The sequence below is a fragment of the Rhineura floridana genome, chromosome 1, assembly GCF_030035675.1.
Source record: "Rhineura floridana isolate rRhiFlo1 chromosome 1, rRhiFlo1.hap2, whole genome shotgun sequence".
Lineage (NCBI taxonomy): Eukaryota > Metazoa > Chordata > Lepidosauria > Squamata > Rhineuridae > Rhineura > Rhineura floridana.
Window position 1 is genome coordinate 236,547,518 of NC_084480.1, and position 22,405 is coordinate 236,569,922.

Consider the following 22,405-nt stretch of genomic DNA (forward strand, 5'->3'; position numbering starts at 1 on the left):
TGGGTATCATCAGCATACTGCTGACACCTTGCCCCAAAGCTCCTGATGACTGCTCCCAAGGGCTTCATATAGATGTTAAACAGCATAGGGGACAAGATAGTACCCTGCGGCACCCTGCGGCACCCCACAGCACTGCTGCCAGGGGGCCAAAAGACAGTCACCCAATGCTATTCTCTGAGAGCAACCCTGGAGATAGGATTGGAACCACTATAGAACAGTGCCTCCAATACCCATCTCACCAAGTCGGCCCAGAAGGATACGATGGTCAGTGGTATCAAAAGCCACTGAGAGATCAAGTAAGAATAACAGGGTCACACTCCCCTGTCCTTCTCCTGATAAAGGTCATCCATCAGGGTGACCAAGGGCAATTCAGTCCCATAACCAGGCCTGAACCCAGACTGGGATGGGTCAAGATAATCTGTTTCATCCAAGAGTACTTGCAATTGCTGCACCACAACCCTCTCAATCACCTTCCCTAAAAAGGGGGTATTTACAACCAGTCGGTAGTTGTCACAAACCAATGGGTCCAGGGTGTTTTTTTTCAGGAGTGGTAGGATCACCGTCTCTTTCAAAGCGGCTGCAACCACTCCCTCTCACAATAATGTGTTTGACCACACCCTGGATACAGACTTGGAAATGACTTTGCTTAAGGCGAATACTCCATGCCTGAGAAGAATACAGATGATGTACAGGATGATCCAAAGGGATACCTGGGTCCCAGCCGTAGAAGCACACATGTACCTGGCCTCTAGATTGTGCCGTATTCTATAATCTAATATTATTCTATGTACTTTCCTTCATAGATTGAGGTTCAGACTGCTGACTGAACATCTCTTTTCTCTTATTCCACAGGGTCCACTTCCTAATACATGCTGCCATTTCTGGCTAATGGTATGGCAACAAAAGACCAAAGCAGTTGTCATGCTAAACAGAATTGTTGAGAAAGAGTCGGTGAGTTGCCGTGACTATTTAATGTTGTGCATTAAAATTGGTTATATTGAGATCAGTGTGCAATTTAATGAGGAGTCATGGCTTACTCTAAATTTGAGCCCTATAAGTAGAGTTTATCCTGATATGAAGTGCTTGCATGTTCCTGGCTTTTAGGAGTTTTGTGACTCAAGCGGCAGTAGATAAATACTTTTATAAGATTTTATTTGAAAACTGAGATACTATTGAAATTCAACAAACTTCCACTTGCTCAAATGGGACTTGCTCTTCATTCCCTTCCCCTGCACACACTTCCAAAATCTGCTCCAGAGGATTGGGGGACTCTTCAAAGCAGGTTGGGGATCACAGGGAGCTGTAGCGGGCAGGGGAGGACCATGAAGTTTAATGCAAGCGTATAGCCAATATATTATTTGCAGTAATCTCCTTTTATAGATCTGGACAAGCTTGGCGAAGGAACAGTGAATATGATTTTCTGGTTTCAGAAAACATCAGTATCAAGCAATATAAATAGGCATTTAAAACCAAGTAGTTTAAACCTTAATGTGTTAACCCTAATTTATTGTATTTTATTTTTTAAAAACAATTCATATCTAGTATCTAGGAGGAGTGAGGAAGGATTACTTTTTATGTACCTGTATAAACCTGTATGATTGTTTTGTTTTCCATGTAGAGAACAATTTTATAATAGCTGTGAATAAATGATATGTATAATTTGACACTCATTTCTGGCAAATCCTTACCTTACAATTCAGGTTAAATGTGCACAATACTGGCCGACAAAAGAGGAGGAACAAATGATGTTCAAAGAAACAGGATTTTGTGTGAGATTAAAATCTGAAGGTGTTAAATCTTACTATACAGTACGGCAACTTCAGCTAGAAAACATCAACGTAAGCGTTCATCAGAAATTGTCTCCAAAATTCTTGTGAAAAGTATATGTAGTTGTTCTTGCTACCTTGGAATATTTCATGGAAATGTTGTTTCTGAAATTATGCAATGCCTGCAATCCTATGAAAAATGATCTATTATAGGAGGAGCATAAGCGTCCCTCAGCACACAGAGAAATGATTATGATGATAAGCAGATAGGCAAAGGCTAAAGCTGGGTTGACATTTAACTGTTATTGTTACTCAGAGATACCTGACTCCAGCAGCCTGGGCCTCTGGATGGGGAGCATCTCATTTTGCGAATTAGACATTATTTGAATTTCAGAGTGATGGTATATCTTAACTGTACACATAATATGTAAAGAATTAAATGTTCGCTTTGAAATTAATCATGAACTTCTAACAACAATTGGTAGAGAAATTAAGATATAGCCCTGAGCCCATTTCCCAGAAAGTCCGTGGATACTATCCTATACAGCTTTGCCTTGCTAGAGTGAGGACAAAGGTATATCACCTGGTACTGTGTAGTGTAACTGGCTATTGTTTCTTGGCATGGGAAGCCAACATGGTGCCCTCTGTATATTGTTAACTAGATCTCCTTGACCTTTGGCTGGGCTGGCTGGGACCAACGAGAACTGGAATCAAACATCATCTGGAGGGCATCACTTTGCAACCCCTGTTTCTTAAGATGGGCAGAAAACAAGCTGCCTCAACAAGTTCCAGGCATTTACCAGGTTTATAGTTGGTGATAACAGCAAAGCTCTCTTTTGGGGTTGTTCCAAAAAAGAATTAAACTTTGGGCATGGGACAAGGCATCTGGAGTCCACACCGTAACATAAATGTAACCAAAGCTGTATTCACAACATACACAACTATCGGTAGCAGTTAAACTCCACTTTTGTGACATGTAATTGTACTGTGTACTAATTGCAGCTGTGGTGGAGTTTCAGCTGGGATTTCCATAACTGCTCAGAATATTGCATTTTGAATAAGCTATTTGAGTTCTTCCTCGCTTGCCTGGATGCCAAACAGATATATTCCAACAAGTTGCTTGATATTTTTAACAAATGTTTTCTTTTTATCAGACTGGTGAGACCAGGATGATATTCCATTTTCATTATACTACATGGCCAGACTTTGGAGTTCCTGAATCCCCAGCTTCATTCCTCAACTTTTTGTTTAAAGTCAGAGAATCTGGATCGTTGAATCCTGAACATGGACCTGCAGTCATTCACTGCAGTGCTGGAATTGGGCGCTCTGGTACATTTTCATTGGTAGACACATGCCTTGTCTTGGTAAGTTTGTCTTAAATACTATTCTAAGAACTACCATTCACTTAAGGGTGGTATGAAAAAAAATCCTAATTTATGAATAACAATATTCATATTGATTAGCAATATGAATAACAATTGAAAAACTGAATTGTGCAATACAATTGAAAAATAGCATAAGTGTTGTGATACCGAAAAAGAGCAAACGTATTTAAGTATTCACTAATAGGCAAAAAACCTTGCAGTTTAAGAACGTACCTATAGCCCACAGATATTTCTATCCAACTTTAAAAAGCAGGGAAATTGGGCAGCTATAGGGAATGCACCAGGGGAGCAGGAGACCTGACCTCCTCTCTGAGATATTGGACTGCCCTGCAAATTTGTCAAAATGCAAACACAATTTAGGTTGGTCTTTCACAGTCTAATCCACTTGCTGTGTAGGTTGGAATAATTTGGTAACATGTGCCTCTGAGCATATGGTGAGTGGTGGCAACACCTGCCATCTCCAAAGATGGAGAATTAAATTTTTGTATGTTTGTTGGTGTTCTTCTTAACTTTGCTTCTTTCCTGTGTTACTAATGTTTATACAGAGGATCTAATCTAGAAAATTTTATTTCCCTCATTATTCATCCGAGAAATCTGTGTCAAATTTATTTTTATTAATTTCAAAGCCTTTTTATTGGTTAATGTCATATGATGGTGAAGACAGCCTTTTGTGTTTCAAATTGAAAGTTATGTTCTATTTCTATTTTGGGTGCATTAACAGTTGAATCTGAACCAGCAGTTTAATGTAAAATCAGACTGATACAATATGTTGCTACTTCAGCAACGACTCTAGCTGTTGGAAAAAAGAGGATGCATGTTTTCAGCCTGCTATGTTTAAATCACTTCATTTAAGGCAAGGTGGGCACGGTCAATTAAAAACATAGAGCACACCTAGCATTTTGCTAGAATATATTTCACCTCCCACTGTTTGATCTTGTGCAAACTGAGACACTCCTCATGTCCTTTGGAAACTATTCTGCAGAATAGTCAGTGCCATTATTCCACAGTTGTTTTTGGAGCTTTTTTTTTAGTGTTGCAGAGTGTAGCTGTACTTCACATATTCACAGAAGCAGAAGCAAAAGAAAATGTTTTACTATAGGCAACTTCACTAAAATTGCAAAGTAAATCAGACATATTCAAAGTGAACATCTGAACTATATCAACTGTCTTAATAATGTTGCTTCCTCCCTGCTAAAACAAGATCAGCACATCACGTCTTCTTTCTATTATTTGGGCAGATTGCAGGTGTTGCCACCACTCACCATATGCTCAGAGGCACATGTTACCAAATTATTCCAACCTACACAGCAAGTGGATTGGACTGTGAAGACCAACCCAAATTGTGTTTGCATTTTGACAAATTTGCAGGGCAGTCCAATATCTCAGAGAGGAGGTCAGGTCTCCTGCTCCCCATGTGCGTTCACTATAGCTGCCCAATTTCCCTGCTTTTTAAAGTTGGATAGAAATATCTGTGGGCTATAGGTATGTTCTTAAACTGCAAGGTTTTTTGCCTATTAGTGAATTTCTCTGCTTTTTAATCTGGGAGGTAAGAAATGGGATCCTGTGCAAGTTTGCTGAGAATGGATGGATCATTTGCATGCTGACTGAGTTCAGTGGGATTTACTCCCTTTTAATCATGCTTAGGATAGGTGAAACTAATGACGGGATGGGGAGCAGAGGAGGAAGGGGGGGGAGGAAGGACAGAGGGGAGAAGAGGGAGGGGAGCAGGCAGGAGGGGGAGGGGAGAAGGACAGGTTTGAATTTGCATGTTTATTGAGTTCAGTGGGGTTTACTCTTGTGCAATCATGCTTAGGATAGGTAAAACTGACCAGGGGGCAAGGAAGGAGGGCTGGAGTGAGCAGGGGAGGAGGAAGAAGGAAGAAGGGAGGGGAGGGGAGGAGGAAGAGAGAGGAGAAGGGAAGGAGGGAAAAGGAAGGTCTGATCATTTGCATGCTTACTGAGTTCAATGGGATTTACTCCCTTGCAATCATGGTTAGGATAGGTAAAACTGACCATGGGGGAGGGGGAAAGGGAAGGAGGGGATTGGAGGGGGGCAAAGTAAGGGGGACGGCAGGTTTGATCATTTGCATGCATAAGAACATAAGAAGAGCCTGCTGGATCAGGCCAGTGGCCCATCTAGTCCAGCATCCTGTTCTCACAGTGGCCAACCAGGTGCCTGGAGGAAGCTTATAGCTTATAGAGTTCAGTGGTATTTACTCCTGTGCAATCATGCTTAAGATAGATAAAACTGCCCATGGGGAGGAAGAAGGGGAGGGGGAGACGGAAAAAGGGGATTGGAAGGGGATGGAGAGGGAGGGGCAAAGGGAAGGGAAGGGGCAAGAGGAAGGGTATAGAAGGGAGGGTGGGTTTGATCATTTGCATACTTTTTGAGTTCAATGGGATTTATTTCTGTGCAATCATATTTGAAAATGAAAATGGACTGCCTTCAAGTTGATCCCAACTTATGGCGACCCTATGAACAGTATTTTCATGGTAAAGGGTATTCAGAGAGGGTTTACCATTGCCTTCCTCTGAGGCTGAGAGGCAGTGACCGGCCCAAAGTAACCCAGTGAGCTTCATGGCTGTGTGGGAATTCAAACCCTGGTCTCCCAGGTCGTAGTCCAACACTGACCTGGGGGAGGAGCAGGGAAGGGAAGAGGGAGAGGGGAGAGGAGGAGATTGGGTGGTCGGAGCCCCTTTGCTTTCCAAAAAGAAAACACTGTGAACAGTATCATTTTTCAGTATTTCCTCCACCTTTTTATTCCACAGAAGGCACATGTAGTCTCTCACCCAAATGTAAACCAAAGCTGTCCCTGGCCACATCCACACCAGGCCTTTATTTCTCTTTAGACAGTCATGGCTTCTCCCAAAGAATCCTGGGAAGTGTAGTTAGTGAAGGGTTCTGAGAGTTGCTAGGAGACACCCTGTTCCCTTCACAAAGCTTCAATCAGAGTGGCTGACTGCTAAACCACTCTGGCCACTGGGTCTCTGTCAGTGGAATAGGAGTCTCCTGTCAGCACCCTTCACAAGCTACACTTCCCAGAATTCTCTGGGGGAACGCATGACTGTCTCACATGAAATGAAAGTCTGCTGTGGGTGTGGCCCCGATTAGCCAAGCCCAGCAGCTGTGAGGCTTTTAGAACACTTGGTTCTTACTGAGCATGTCCCGTGTTATCATTGAGTTCCAGCCAAAATTTCTTAAATTAATTAAAAATCAGCCAGACATTTTTTAACTTTTAAACTGCAGAAGATGAAGGTCAGAGTATGGAACAAGGTCGGTATTAGGATTCCAGGTACTCTGTGAACATGGCTGATTTTTAATGAATTTCAACAGATTATGAGAACTCTGGCAGAAAAAAGTCCAAAAGGGCTCTGGGGTTTTTTCTCTCTCTTTTTAGACTTTGAACTCTCTATTCTCTCTGACTGTTTCGTGTATCACCATGAAAATTTACAGTGTTATTAAGCAAGCGTTTCAGAGTTCAGGACTATCAGTATTGTAAGGTTTTGTTTTGAAATGAGCTTATGGGAAGCATCAGAATGGCATGGAGGTATTCTCAATTTAACATTGCAGAATGTGAAAAATCTACACTGGCTATAATATAATTTACAGTATGCAGCCTGTTGTATATGCCTAATCAACACACTATGGTATGCTGGAGCAGGAACACCCAGATTTAGAGAAGAGTTCTGGTTTGTTAAATTACTTTCCCATGATGTCTGAATTGGGGAACTAGATTAAGTGATCCTGTGGTTTGTAGTCCTGATTTGAGAAATCTTTACAATGCAAGACTGCACAACTGTGGTTTGATCCTGGTTCATAGCAATCACTCAGTTTTACAAATGAGGCAGTCTTCTCTGAAGCTGGGCACACAAGGAGGGAGGTAGCTCTGATAGTTCTGATGGTAGATGTGCTCTCTCATTGTGCAATACTTTTGTGCCCCCAGAGTCTGCCACAGAGGTCTTGGGGGCCCTCTACAGCATATTAGGGGGCTGTAGCGGGGAGCAGAGGAAGGTTAAGTCCTGCCGTATCTCCTGGTGCAAAACTGAAGCTCTTGCTTTCTGTCTTTTGTTGTAGCAGGGGTGGGGGTAATTCAACTATTTTTTTTAAAAAACAGCTGTTCCTAAACAATAGTACTGCTGCTAAAACTAGTTGCTATGTTTTTCTGACACAGATGGAAAAAAGAGAAGACCCACTTTCTGTAGACATTAAGCAGGTTTTATTGAATATGAGAAAATATCGAATGGGACTTATTCAGACTCCTGATCAGCTACGATTTTCATACCTGGCTGTAATAGAAGGAGCAAAATATATAATGGGTGATTCTACTATACAGGTAAGAATAATTTGCTTTTAAAATCAGTCACTCAAGAGTTCATAATGAAATTATTCGTAGACCCAGATTCAACTGTTCTTCAGGCTTTACGCCAGGGATTGGGAACCTCTAGTCTGTGGGCCAATCTTGACCTGCCAGGGGATACAGTTTTGCCCACAAGGCCAAACTTCAGCTGATGGGTGGGGTTAAATCCTGCCTTGGCTGTTTGCGCTTGTTCCCAACAGGGAATCAGAAAGGGGTTTGCATCTAATCCCCTGCTGTAATATTTTTTCCTTTGCTTTAGCAGGATTTCCTCAGCCATCTGTCAAATTTGGTCTCTGGGGATCTAGCCAAGGGATCCGAAAAGATTTCCCACCACTGCTTTATCCATATAAATTAGAATAGTTAACATGTATCTCCACATTAGCTGTCAATCTACTTAGATTATACTTTTCTGCTATTGGATGCTAAATAACAGAATGAATAAAAAATCCTTGGGCATTTGAACTTTGTTTGTCTCATCTATCTGATGTAAGTAAAGACTGTAAAAAATTGTCAGGTATGTGTAATATATCTGGGTTAGTAAAGTATTAAGAGTTGCCCTCTACTGTCTTCCCATTGCACCTTTTGCCTACTTTGTTGCTAATAGTACAATAAACATAAATTACTTGATTGAAATTTTACTGCCTAACTAGCTGCCTATGTCTAGCCTTCTAGATAATACCTTAACACAATAGTCTTCAACATCTAGATCCTTTTATCATTTTCACAGAAGATTCTGTCTCCTCTAAAAACTACATAAGTGTTCGAATAAAAATATTTCTGTTCTGTTGTTGTCATTAGTGTGTATTTTTACAGATATCGTAAGCATTTTGTACCTATTATGAAACCAAACAAACTTTTTCAATTTAGAAAAACTTTTCCTAAATGCTCAGAGGGATGAGTAATGTTGATGTGATGGATGTCATAATAGTACATGCTCATCTGATGTGGAAGTAAGATTAGGTTTTCCTTGCATCAAGGACACTTTCCTACTGTCAAATAATAGCATTTTATTGCTATTTCTAATGGACTATTTTATAACACCTTATGTAAGCGGCTTGGTTGTTTTATTTAAGCAGTATATAAATCTTACTTTTTAAAAAACATTCTTGCAATTGATATCTCCATGGAATCTTCATTTTATTTCAAATGAGTGCTATAAAGCCTTCAAGATTCAAACAATTGCCATTAAACAAAACAAGAACACTGACTATACATAGTACTGTAATGAATTCTCATGAGCACCAATCTGCAGAGGAATACATCTAGGATGTTAGATTGGACTGGATTTGGGTGATATTAGAGGACAAGGGCTGTTTTCTGGATTCGGCAAAGTCGCGAGCCTAATCAGGCCCATTCAAGCCTCGGCTGAGTTAGGTTCTGATAGCTGTGGATCGTTATGGGTTGGATTTGATGATCCAGAGCATCCTGGGGCGTTCAGGGGGCAGGGCATTGGGCAAGAAGAGGCAGCTGCAGCTCTCCTTCCTGGCTGATGAGCAGAGGCAGCAATCCTCTGGGGCTGCAGTGCTGTTTTGCAAGGGGCTTTCTCCAGAGGTGATGAACACATGCCATGGTTGGATTACATTGCCCTCTTGTGGCTGGAGACAGGAACGCAGACTGGTCTTTATCCACTGGACACGCCCCACCTCGGTCTGGGTCCAAACAGTATTGTGCAGGATCCTCCCTTTGCTCATGAGCCCAGCGAGCGAACCTGGGGGGTGCTGTTTTGCAAGGGGCTTTTCAAAAGCCCCTTGCAAAACAGCATTACACAGGGTAAATTGACCCTGCTGTTATCCAGGGGGAGAGGAAGGAGACATTCCATATGTTTACTATTTTTCTTTGCAGCTCAGTAGGGGATTTGGAAGTGGCAATGTAGCTTCAGCACTCAGTGTCTCCCTCCCCCACAATCACCGGCTCTTCTCCACCGCTCAGCTGTTCTGCCCTCTTCTTTTCCTCCTAATGGAGGGATGGCTAGGTTGGCTGCAGGTCAGTAAGGAGTTGGGTAGTGGCAACGTAGGTGCCTCCCTCCCTTGCTGTCTCCTTCCCGCACGGTCACCAGTTCTTCTCCCCATATGTTTAGGATTGGAGTCATGGGGTGGATGGTGTGTGTGTGTGCACAGCCCTATCATATTCTCATCTATGGAGCATATGATATTGGGGGCAGAACTGGAAAAATGTTGCACCTGGTTGTCCAAGCTCCAAAACATATTGAATACTATTTTTCTAGCACTGAATAATGGTTAAAAGCCCGTTCAGTGCTGGAAAAGCTGTAGCTCAGTGGTAGGGCCTGTGTTTTACTTGCCAAAGGTCCCCAGCATCTTGAGGTAGGGTTGGGAAAGCTGCTGCAAAGCTGCTCTCGCAGTGTGCAGAGCTTAGCGAGTCTCACATTTACTGCAGCAAATATATGATGCCATGATATGCATCACTGCAGCTTTCTGATAGCGATTTGTGAATTTTGAGGGATTTGGTTCTTGTAGTTATTTTGTAAAACTGTTTTATATGGTAAGATATACTTATTTTGTCACAAAAAATACTTGCAGGAGCCTTCTTGGCCAGTAACTTGCTTTTGATAACCAAACTGTCATTAGAATCAAAGTTAGATCCAAAGAACAATGAGCAGATAGGAGATAGTCACTCATACGATTCCACAAATGCTTGAGGAAGAATTTGCACAGTCCTATAATAAGTAGGTCTCATTTTCTTCTTTGGAGCTGTGGTGCAAGATTTAAAACAGTCCTTTATGTGAATGATATCTTTAACATATGGAAGGAAACCATTGATCTGAACTTGCAATTCTTATCTAGTCAAGACAAGTCTTCATGTTGCAAAACTTGTTTTTTTCCAGAGAAGCATGTTGCATTGTATCTCTGAAAATAATAGTACCTGTAACTCTTCAGCTAATTAAAAACACGCGACAGATTCTGGCCTTCAAAACACCTTAACAAGCTCTCTTCCATTTAGAATCAGTGGAAGGAACTCTCAAAAGAGGACCAGGCACCAAGTTCTGATCGCTCTCCTCCATGCCCAACCAAGCTAACTACAGAGAGGTATAATGGGACTAATGTGGGATTAGAAAATCAGGAGCAAGCTGAGAACATTATAAATACTGATTTCTCTTCTTCAGTACAAAATACTGCAGATGCAAGTACTGACATGTGAGTATCATTTTTCTATAAAAGCTTGAAAACTGCGCAGTGGCCAAGGCCATTTTTAGAAACCTATGATGCATGGATCAAAGACGATACCCCTTTGTTTCAAGATTCACACTGATAACTAATTCATGTCACTTAATCTTGAGGTGAAATTAGTGAACTGCACTTAAACTCTTGAAAGCTGCATCTGAGTACGCAATAGTTCTGTATTTTATAAATCTGACATTGATTCGGAACGTACATTTTTATTGTTTGGATCTGTCTTAAACTGCACTGGGATTATAATTGAAGGACAGTATAAACATACCCATAAATGAATAATAAGTTCAGAATCAAGAAATTCAGCTACTATTAAAAAGGAAGCATCTAACCCTTAAAGTTGTAGGGAATATTTTGAATATATTTAGGAAGTGTTAAACACTTGCAGCATACAGATTACTTCATAGTATCCTGATGCAGACATGGTCAGCAGTAATTGCAGTGAGTTAATCCAGACTTAGTCTAGCATGAGCGAACCCTGGATTCAATCCAATAGCTTCTAGATATTAATTGTGGTTAAGATCTGAAGTCAGTAGTGGTGTAATTTGAGAAGCAAGCAATTGGGGAACTGCCTTGACCATTTTCTGCTTAGAGAAGATGCAACACTAAATTATGGAATATATAAACAGTGTCTTCTTTCTCCTCAAATAATTGCAGGAAGTGGCTATACATATAAAGACATCATATGTTACACAATATAAGTGGTGTACAGGATTTCTGTTGCCAGCTATGTGAATTGCTATGAAAACATGCAGGCTCAGATTCTTAACTTTCCTTCTGTGAATAGCACAGAGTTCACATTCATGGAAAAGTGCTCGCCCGCCTCCCCATCCCTCTGCAATCCTTTCTGCCCTGATTATCTGCCCCTTGTGGTTGGTGGACCCCTGGGAATAGGATGGGGACGCGGAGAGGAACAGCTGCAAATGGAAGGGCAAGTTGGTGGGAATTGCTGTGCATGGAGAAGAAACATGAGATCTGTAATATCTCCATGTAGAACATAGTACTATGCAAGTGCCATTTATTACCTTAAATATCAAAATTCAACATAACTGTTCAACATGTGTACAACTGAAAGAAAATATAAGGAGGTGTTTATGATTTCCTTAATGTAAGTTAGTAGCATAACTTCCTCGCATGGTCTTTTTTTGAAAGGTATTGGGGGTGCTTTTTATCTATCAACACTGGCTTTCATTTCCATGTCAAATTCAAGAAACTGGTTTCACCCTATAAGTTGGGCCAAGGGCTGTATTGGCCCATGGTCAGCCTTCTGGGGGCAAAAGAATAAAAGTGGGTGTGGCCAGTTTTTTAAAAAATGGTTGATTTGGGGGGCTTCTTGGAAAGCTTGGCCATTATCCTTTGGAGTACTATCACAACCAATAGATGAATGCTGTATGATGATATCTGGGGGCTGCTACCTGTTACTGATTTTTCGAATGCAAAATATCTGTACAGTGGCACTGTTAGAGGCAGTCCTCAACTCTGAATCATAGCTTTTGCTTGTAAAAGATGGACAACTGGGGGGAAATTATAAATTTGTTCAGTGTGGGTGTACATACACATCTTGATAGATTTCCCTCCTCTTGTAGAACTCTCTTTCCATGGAGACTTTGCACTAAGACTTCCTTAATAGGATTAGTTATTTGTGACCAGATTATGCTGCTGTAGTTTAATTTGGTATTTTATCAATATAAACAATACAGTCTCCTGTTTTATTGTGTTTGAAGTGTTGCTACCTCTCTTGCACTCTTCAGTCAGGGTGGATTAGAAGCCTATATATATAACTGACTGCTTTTGTTTTTGGTTTCTAGGGCTGTTCGAAAACGGCTGAGAGAGGGCAGGAAAGCTAACACAGCACAGATGGTGCAGCAGATGAAGCATAGGCTGAGTGAGGCTGAACAAAAAAGGAAAAGGTGGTTATATTGGAAACCTATTCTCACTAAGATTGGGTTTGGTTCAGCCGTTTTCATTGGAGTTTATTCTTGCTGGAAATTGTACTTCCAAAGTGCTCTCATGTAAGTGAGTGCTAATGCAATCATGCATCTAGTAATATAAAGCTTAAATCAGTCCCACTGCTCTCAGGGGAATTTAGCAACTATTTCTGGGTGCAAGACTGCTGCCACAGTCCTCAGAACAAGTGTGCTGCTAGTTCACTAGTGAGAATATAACTTGAAGCACCCAACTTCTACATCTCCAGTTAATGCAGGAATCCTGCAGTGCAGAACACATCAGGCAACCTGATCACTAGTCAGCCAGGACTTTCCACTGCAGATACTTATAAAACCAAATTGCCATCTGGAGTACAACTTACTTATTTGATTTCTTATCTGCCCTTTACCACAAGGTCTTAGGGTGGGTTACAACCATAAAGTATGAAATTATATCACAAATAAGTTACAACTATAAAACAAGAAAAATGTAAAAACAACTGAAAGCTCCATGTTATATGCAATTCCATATATAAAACAATATGAGCAGTTAAAAACAATTCCATATATAAAAAGTTAGAAATAGTTCCTATACTGATCCAGACTGGGATAAAGGTCTCTGCTTAAAAGGCATGTTGAATAGGAAGGTCTTCAGGAGGTGCTGAAAAGACAACAGACAGCAGCTGTCTAATATATAATGGGAAGGAATTCCAAACGTTAGGTGCCATCACACTAAAGTCCCAATTCCTGTATTGTACAACAGACTTCCTGATTAATGGTATCTGCAAGAGACCCTCTCCTGCAGAGCACAGTGATCATTTGGGTATACAAGGGGTGAGATATCTTTTAGGTATCATGGTCACAAGCTGTATGGAGCTTGAATTTAGCCAACAGCTAATCGACAGCCAGTGCAGTTTTTTCAGCAGTGGTATAACACGTAGTTGATAGTCTTGCCTCAGTGAGCAGTTCAGCTGACACATTTTGCACAAGCTGTAGCTAACAGGCCACCCCCCACATAGTGCATATTGCAGTAATCTAATCTGAAGGTTACCAGATCATGGACAATGGTGGCTGGGCTATCCTGGTCCAGAAACAACCATAACTGTCTTACAGCTAAAACTGGTAAAAGGCATTCCTAGCCACTGAAGTCATCTTTGCCTCTATCGACAGAGATGGATCCAGAAGCACCCCTAGACTACAAACCTGCTCCTTTTGTGTGAATTACAACCCCATCCAAAGCAGGCAGTTGATCAGTTATTCAGACTCTGAAGCCACCCATCCACACTCTTGTTAGATAAACTAATGCATACATTCAGCAACTGTGTATAATATAAAATGATGCAGTAGACTGAATTGCCAAGGCTTCACTCTACCCACTTTCATAATCGATATAAGCAATAAACAGTGTGGTGTCATTCTGAATGCAAAATGGCTACTCTGTGTGTGTATGTGTGTGTAGTATACCATCAACCATTTATACTATCCAGACTTAGAATAAATTTTGTAACTCTATTTAATCTTTTTTGTAGATAACTGTATTTTTAAAAGCTACATTTGTACAAACTTCTCTGACAGAAAGAGTATGCATTAGTTATCGGTCATCCATCCCCAACATTTCAAGAGTGATTTGGAAATATACTGACATCACCATACCAACTTAGTGATTAAGTGAATACTTTGAGATATTTGATGTTAAGCAAATAGGGGCTGCTTCTCAATTTCTACTCTGTAAGTTGCATTCATGTATTTATCCTTGTAGTTACCTTTTATTTAAAAGTTGAAAATGTTTAATTTTTATAAGATTGCTTGGAGTTTAGTATCTCAGACTGACTCTTTTTGAAGGGAAGTTTAAGTAAAGACTGCAGTTGCTCTTGGAAGCCATAGTTTGTGTTTAAAGTTCAAAGCTCCCATTAAAAATGAAAACATTTTTGTGTGTGTCACTTGATTTGAGTCCTATTCCTTACATTATTTTAGTATCCTTTAAAGTGGTTGTAAACAGCACGTGACAAATTTGGTCATATTTTCTAAAAAGAAAAAGTAGTGGCCGTATCAAGTGTTTTACCCAGAAGCAAATAGTTATAATATGAATTTGTTTTCCTCAGGAAAGGAAAGGAACTACTGAATACTATTTCCCCCCGATAGTTAGCCTGTGGATAGTGGGAATAATAGTAGGCCTATTGGATGGTAAAATATGTTTATGATTTTCAATACCAATAGAATACTTAGGACAATAAAGCTACAGCACTTGGATATGGACACAAGTAATATGAGACATTGTTATGGCTTAGGACTCGGGGTTTTAAGGGAGTATCAAGCGTATTCTGCCCATCATTCTCATGGGGGTGTGTTGGTGATCAAGAAAACATAAAAATTTTAATCCAAAGGCTTTAATTTTTTATTGTGGCTAGAGGAGTGATACAATTTGAAGATTCTTCTGTAAGTGTTCTAAGGATCTTACACATTCTGTTCTTGAAGAAAGGGGTAGCACCCATTTCTTCAGAGTTTTGAAGTGGGAGTAAGAAACTCTTTGATCTTGTGTTGCATAAAAGGAAACTCTTGAGGTGAAACCAAAACTGAATCTGCAAACTTTGCTTTCACAGGGTAACACTTGCAACATATTTGCCTCAAATGTATAATTGACATTGATTATTTACATTCTTACCTGTTATTTCCCTTTATGGATAATTAAATGTTAATAGAGTGCTGGAATTACGCAGCTTGAACTCTAAAAAGGTACTGATCAGGATGTCACCGTTTTTATGGATGGACTTTTCTGTAACATAGGAAACATGAATGCACAATAGAAGAAGGAAATGTCTTTTGCTTCTGAATGAAATTAACCGGACTTTCAAACTCTTGTTTGTGCACACTTGAAAACTAGTGTGCATATAAATGATAGTACTCTCTGCTACCCTGTTGCATAATACTTACCCAAGTCTTATAGGAACCTGACTGATAGTGGGAAAATTGGTCCTTCTAGCTCAATATTGTCTACTTGGACTGGGTTTTGGTGAGAAATCTTTCCAAGCCCTACCTGGAGATGCCAAAGATTGAACCTTAGGTGTGCAAAGCAGATATTCAATCACTAAATTGTGGCGCATCCCTCCCCCTTCCCTCAACTATAAGTAAATTCATTTTTTGCTATTAGGACATTTTTGATGAAGTGTCTTGCATCTTCTCCCTAAAACTAGGCAATTGTGTGTAATGTGGCATTTTCCCCATATTCATTAAGTCATAAGCAACTTCAGTCACAATTCAAAGAAATGTTGCACCTGGATTCTATCAAACTAAAACTTTAATATATCTTCAACAAAGTATTTTTTGTGCAGTTTTCATTAATGGAGGAGTAAGATGCAGATCCACACCTTTTGGTTTCTGTGGGGAGGAGGGGAAAATGAGTGCAGAGCCTTACACAAAACTTTTGTAGTTGATGTGTGTCAGGTTGCAATTGAGAACCACAACATATTATTCAGGAAAGAGTAAAGAAGTATCTGAGAGGGTGACTTCCTTGCTGCAGAGCAGAAGTCTACTGAAGGGAAAGGATTGTTGGTTCTATCCTGTGGGAAGCAACTCTACTAAAATGAGATCCTGGTTCACTTGCACATTCCCCCAAGTTTTTTGGGTTTTGCATCTTCAGTTGCTTTTGCAATTGCCACGTTTTTGTTTTAATTTTGTTAAGTCTTGTTTTTAAGATGTTTTAAAGTGCTTTTACTGTTTTTATTTGCCGCCGTGGGCTCCTGGAGGAAGGGTAGGATATATATTTAATAAATAAAATATGTCATCCTGGCTCTGTCCCCTTAATCCTTCTTGGCTGCTTTTTGCTGTCAGCATCTCTGGAGGATGTTCATCTGATCTGACTTTGTTTGGTTGACAATTTCCAAGTGATAAAGGGCTGGGAACCTTGTGTAAATAGAAGGCAAAGGAAATATCACTAGATTTCAGATGAACTCTTGCTAGCCCATCATGCTAGCCCATCAGACCCAGACTGTGTTTGTGTTGGAATTGTTTTTAAACCTATCTTTAAAAATATGTTTTTAAAGATGCTATGTTGTAATTTTAAAGTCTGTTTTTATGATGATTTAGAGTGTTTTTAGTGCTTTTGTTACTGCGCTGGGCTCGTACAGGGAGGAAGGGTGGGATATAAATCAAATTAATAAATACTGATTATTAGATATACAGTTGACTCTTGCACTCAATATCAGTGCAATGGTTACCATATTCATATTTGCTCTTGTTCCCTCAAGTTTACTTTAATATAAATTTTAAGCTTTTCATTTAACTTTTATTTCTAATGTATGATAGAAGTTTTAATGAGAATTAAAGATACGAATTACTAAATGTATATTTCTTTTAAATAAAGTAAATTTGGGGCTTGTCTGAGAGGGAGCAAAGATTGTGAACTACCTTTGTTTCTCCTACTCATTCAAGAGCAAGTCCTTAATAGGACCATGAATGTGCCAGTGCCTGTCTCATAACGACTAGTTCAAGGGCATTTTTAATATGGTAGGAAGGATACGCACACCTACCTGTTACAGTAACTGCTTTATATCAGTTAAGGCCTTCATTTGACTTTCAAAAAGCTTTGACTATTCTTACAATTGTAGCAAAATTGTAATACCTTAGCTGTATACTTCTCTCTGTACTGAATCTGTGACTCTTTTACATTGTGTGTCTGTAGGCCAAGAGTGACCGACACCTAGATCACCAAGACTTGTGAATATTCTGCAGCTATAAATTACATAATATTGGCATGCAAAGCAGGACATGACCCTTCTTCAGGAAAAAAACTGAGGTCTGAGCAATACACAAGTGGCCTCATAAATATCTGTTTACAACGTAAACAACAACCAGGGAATGAAGTACATCACCAGCAAGAGACTCTTCAAAATGAAATAATTTGTCTTAAGTGTTCTATGCTTGTATTAACTGTAGAGAGATGCAAGAGATCACATTAGAAAATACTTTGTACTGCCATTCTTACTGTATTTTTTATACTTCTGGCAGCATTAAATATTTTTTTTAATTGACATACTGTTGTGTGTATTCTTCCCTGCCCGCAAAAGGGCCTTTTTTGATAATTTGGAGAAAATTCAGTGCAATCCCATTTTTTCTCTGCTTCAGCTACCATAGTTTTCTTAGTTACTTATGCTAACAATGCAGCAAGCTATTATGGATGTCTACTTAGTTATTTATCAAGGCACATAGAAAGCAAAGGTGGCCATGTTGGTCCATAAGAGAAAAATCCAAAATCCAGTGGGGCAGTATGTTGACAAATCAAAACATCACAAAAGTGTAGCAAGCTGCTGGGATTCTTCAGAACTCTTCATCAGGCAAGATGTTCTACAAAGCAGGGTGACTGGAGAGAATAAATGAAGTACAAACTTTGGGGTGAATGTTCTATTTATGAAGTCAGCTTGTAGACTCGGGTTTAAGATAGAAGTTGCAGGATGAGTACATCCCTCCCAACTGCTACAGGTAACAGGTTACATTCCTAGGATTCTGGGATAAAGAAGCAATGGCTACTCCCCATCTTAGAAAATCTGGCTTGTAAGCCAGGACTGTCTAAAACCTTAAATGAAGCACATGTTCCTGGGGTAGGCAGGAGGAAAAGGAAACATGGTAGTCCTTGGCCATTTAAATTTTGATTAAATTAAAATTAAATGTAATATTTTGCCTGTTGAGAGCACTTGAGAGTTTTCCACACTTTTGTGATACTTTGGTTGGTCTCAAAGGTATTTTTTATTTTGATTTACAAGATTTATAAACTGCTTAATCAACGAAAACCTCTAAGCCATTTTCTTTACTTCCCAACTGGATCTAAGTGCTTATGTTTTCATACAGAGCTGTTAATGATCTGGGGCTTTAAGAAGCTTAAACTCTCCAGGTATAATGGCCATTTTACTTCCAAGTGTACCCATTTTAATTGTTCTCGCAGCTTTTATTTGTTCAATAAAGCTAGAGCTCGTTTTATTTACCTACAGTTTTGGTAACTATATTGATCATGTCAAAATATAACTCAAGTTTTTTTAAAGCAAAACCTTTCCATTTCTGATAAACAGGATATTGGTTAATGAAGTTGTTTTAACTATCATTGTGTAACTCCAAAGTGAAAAATGTACAAGGTTTGAACTTCTTGGGAAAATGAACGATGTTCCTAGATGCAGCTTAAACCCTCTGTGTGCATGTTCAGGGTTAACCACTTATGAGCTGTTTGTGCTTGGAATGTATGTATTCATATTTCTAGGTAAATTGGAAGCAACTTTTATAAAAGTAAGAAAGACTTTCTGCACCAGCAACTGTCTAATGGAGCTAGTACTGAACTCTTGGTTCTTTGGTACATGTTGGTTAACAAATTTATACATAGTAATTTGAGGGCAATGTTTCCCATTAGTTTTTTTTTTAATTGCCTTTTGTTTCAAAGCATCCAGACAATTTTTAAAAGCTATTCTTGTGCTTAAAAGCGATACTCATTTTTTCAGCTTATTATTAACAGTAATAAAAGGAAGATGGTATCAATACACTGAAGAACTCTATAAATGAGATGCCAGGATGACAGATTCATTCACGGAGGAACCATATGATGAACAACCAGAAATATTAGAATGAGAGGTGAAAGCTGCTCTTAAAATAATTGGAAGAAACAAATCACCAGGAATAGATGGCATACCAATAGAGTTGCTGCTACAAGCTACTGAGACTGAATCAGTCCAAATTTTGACAAAAATCTGTCAAGAAATATGGAAAACTAAACAATGGCCCACAGACTGGAAGCGTTCCATATACATCCCAATTCCAAAAAAAAGGGGATCTCATGGAATGCAGTAATTATCGAACTATTGCCTTAATATCCCATGCAACTAAAGTAATGCTCAAGATTCTACAACAAAGGCTCTTGCCATGTATGGAGCAAGAAATGCCAAACATCCAAGCTGGATTTAGAAAGGGAAGAGGCACCAGAGATCATATCGCAAACATATGGGGGATAATGGAACGGACCAAGGAATTTCAGAAGAAAATCACCCTGTGCTTTATAGATTACAGCAAAGCCTTTGACTGTGTAGATCATGAAAAACTATGGAATGCTTTAAAAGAAACGGGTCCCACAGCATCTGATTGTCCTGATGCGCAACCTATACTCTGCACAAGAGGCTACTGTAAGGTCAGAATATGGAGAAACCGATTGGTTCCCCATCGGAAAGGGTGTGAGACGGGTGTATTTTATCACCCTATTTATTTAATCTATACGCAGAACATATACAGAAAGCAGGATTGGACCAAGACGGTGGAGGTGTGAAAATTGGAGGGAGAAATATCAATAATTTAAGATATGCAGACGATACCATACTACTAGCAGAAACCAGTAATGATTTGAAACGAATGCTGATGAAAGTTAAAGAGGAAAGAACAAAAGCAGGACTACAGCTGGACGTCAAAAAGACTAAAGTAATGACAACAGCAGATTTATGCAACTTTACAGTTGACAATGAGGACATTGAACTTTTCAAGGATTATCAATACTTTGGCACAATTATTAACCAAAATGGAGACAATAGTCAAGAAATCAGAAGAAGGTTAGGACTGGGGAGGGCAGCTGTGAGAACTAGAAAAGGTCCTCAAATGTAAAGATGTATCACTGAACACTAAAGTCAGGATAATTCAGACCATGGTATTCCCGATCTCTATGTATGGATGTGAAAGTTGGACAGTGAAAAAAGCTGGTAAGAGAAAAATCAACGCATTTGAAATGTGGTGTTGGAGAAGAGCTTTGCGGATACCACGGACTGTGAAAAAGACAAATAATTGGGTGTTAGAACAAATTGAACCAGAACTATCACTAGAAGCTAAAATGATGAAACTGAGGTTATCATACTTTGGACACATAATGAGAAGACATGATTCATTAGAAAAGATAATAATGCTTCGAAAAACAGAAGGTAGAAAAAGAGGAAGGCCAAACAAGAGATGGATTGATTCCATAAAGGAAGCCACAGACCTGAACTTACAAGATCACAGGATGGTTCATGACAGATGCTCTTGGAGGTCACTGATTCATAGGGTCGCCATAAGTCGTAGTCAACTTGGAGGCACATAACAACAACAACCAACCAGCTTCGGGGGGGAAACAGTTCAGCCATCCATGTGGTAAAAAAGGTAGCTTTTACAACCTCACAAAGAAATTGTTTTTTCCTAAATAGGTTCCATGACAAAAATCTTAAAAGGTGAATGAGTCTGCTGTGAATTGTTTGCGACACTTAGAGTGTGAAGTTGCTCACCTTTGTAGCAATCTTGATGCACCATCTACATCTACAGTGGTCCCCAGTGAGGCGTCCAGTGCAATGTCTGCTGCAACTTTTGGGGATAAGTTTCTGTTGATGCCTGATTACAAGGTGCTGGCATCTGTGCGGCCAGCAATCTGTTCTCTTAACCATTACCCTTCTTGGCTTATTAAAGCTTCCCAAGGGGGTATGACCAAATGGATCCAGGTTGTGGTCAACACATCTTGGTGTGACGGAGTGGTCCCAGCTGCCCTGAAAGAGGCAGTGCTCTAACCACTCCTGAAAAAACATACCCTGGACCCATAGGTTTGTGACAACTACTGCACAGTCGCAAATACCCTTTTTGGGAAAGGTGATCGAGAGGGTTGTGGTGTAGCAATTGCAAGTAATCTATCTGGTTGGCCGCTGTGAGAACATGATGCTGGACTAGATGGGCTACTGGCCTGATCCAACAGGCTCTTATTTTCTTATGGACGAAACATTATCTTGACCAATTCCAATGTGGGTTCAGGCCTGGTTATGGCACTGAATCTGCCTTGGTGACCCTGTTGGATGACATGTATCGGGAGAAGAGTGCAATCTTGTTGTTCTTAATCTCTGAGGCTTTTGATACCATTGACCATGGTATCCTTCTGAGCCGACTTGCTGAGATGGGTATTGGAGGCACTGTTCTACAGTGGTTCCGATCCTATCTCCAGGGTCATTTTCAGATAATAGCATTGGGTGATTGCCTTTTGGTCCCCTGGCAGTTGTGCTGTGGGGTGCTGCAGGGTACCATCTTGTCCCCCATGCTGTTTAATATCTATATGAAGCCGTTGGGAGTGGTTATCAGGAGATTTGGGGCAAAGTGTAACCAGTATGCTGATGACACCCAGCTCTATCTCTTGGTAACATTTAAATTGGGAGATCCCATGGAAGCCCTGGACCACTGTCTGGACTTGATGGGCTGGATGAGGGCCAATAAACTGACTGAATCCTAGCAAGACGGAGGTTCTGTAGGTAGGTGGTTCCTGAGTCCAGATAACTAGTTAATTGCCTGCTTTGGATGAGGTTGTACTTCCTCTGAAAGATCAGGTTCGTAGTCTGAGGATGCTCCTGGATCCATCTTCATTGCTAGAGGCCCAGGTGCCCTCAGTGGCTAAGAGTGCCTTTTACCAGCTTTGGCTGGTGAGATAGCTGAGTTCGTTTCTGGATTAAGATAGCGTGATCAGTGTTGTCCATACACTGGTAACCTCCAGCCTGCATTACTGTAATGCACTGTTTGTAGGGCTGCCCTTGAGGTTGATCCGGAGAGCTGCGGCTGATGCAAAACACAGCAGCAACTGCTCATTGAGGCAGGATATTGCTACCATGTTATCCCACTGCTGAAAGGTTTGCACTGGCTGCCCATTAGCTGCTGGGCTAATTTCAAGCTGTTGGTTTTAGTGTACAGCTTGGGACCAGGATACTTGCAAGCCTGTCTTACCTTTATATATTCAGTCGATCACTGCACTCTGCAGGTAAGGGC

At 40.2% G+C, this 22,405-nt stretch overlaps 1 protein-coding gene across 6 annotated transcripts in view; it reads left to right on the plus strand.

Moving 5' to 3' along the window:
* Positions 1–17,649, plus strand: part of PTPN2 (protein tyrosine phosphatase non-receptor type 2) — a 35,081-nt gene extending 17,432 nt beyond the window's left edge. Inside the window, exons 4-11 of one of the 6 annotated variants that reach the window (XR_009758925.1) lie at positions 853–951; positions 1,701–1,838; positions 2,921–3,130; positions 7,324–7,485; positions 10,468–10,661; positions 12,506–12,709; positions 14,152–14,350; positions 17,301–17,649. Coding sequence is in view for 2 of the 6 variants with exons in the window: in XM_061594924.1 (XP_061450908.1) it covers positions 853–951; positions 1,701–1,838; positions 2,921–3,130; positions 7,324–7,485; positions 10,468–10,661; positions 12,506–12,709; positions 17,301–17,322 (1,029 nt within the window). In the remaining 4 variants the exon portion in view is untranslated. The remainder of the gene's footprint in view (positions 1–852; positions 952–1,700; positions 1,839–2,920; positions 3,131–7,323; positions 7,486–10,467; positions 10,662–12,505; positions 12,710–14,151; positions 14,351–17,300) is intronic. The other 5 variants (XR_009758924.1, XR_009758929.1, XR_009758933.1 and 2 more) reach the window with 5 other exon arrangements.
* The last annotated feature ends 4,756 nt before the right edge of the window (positions 17,650–22,405 follow it).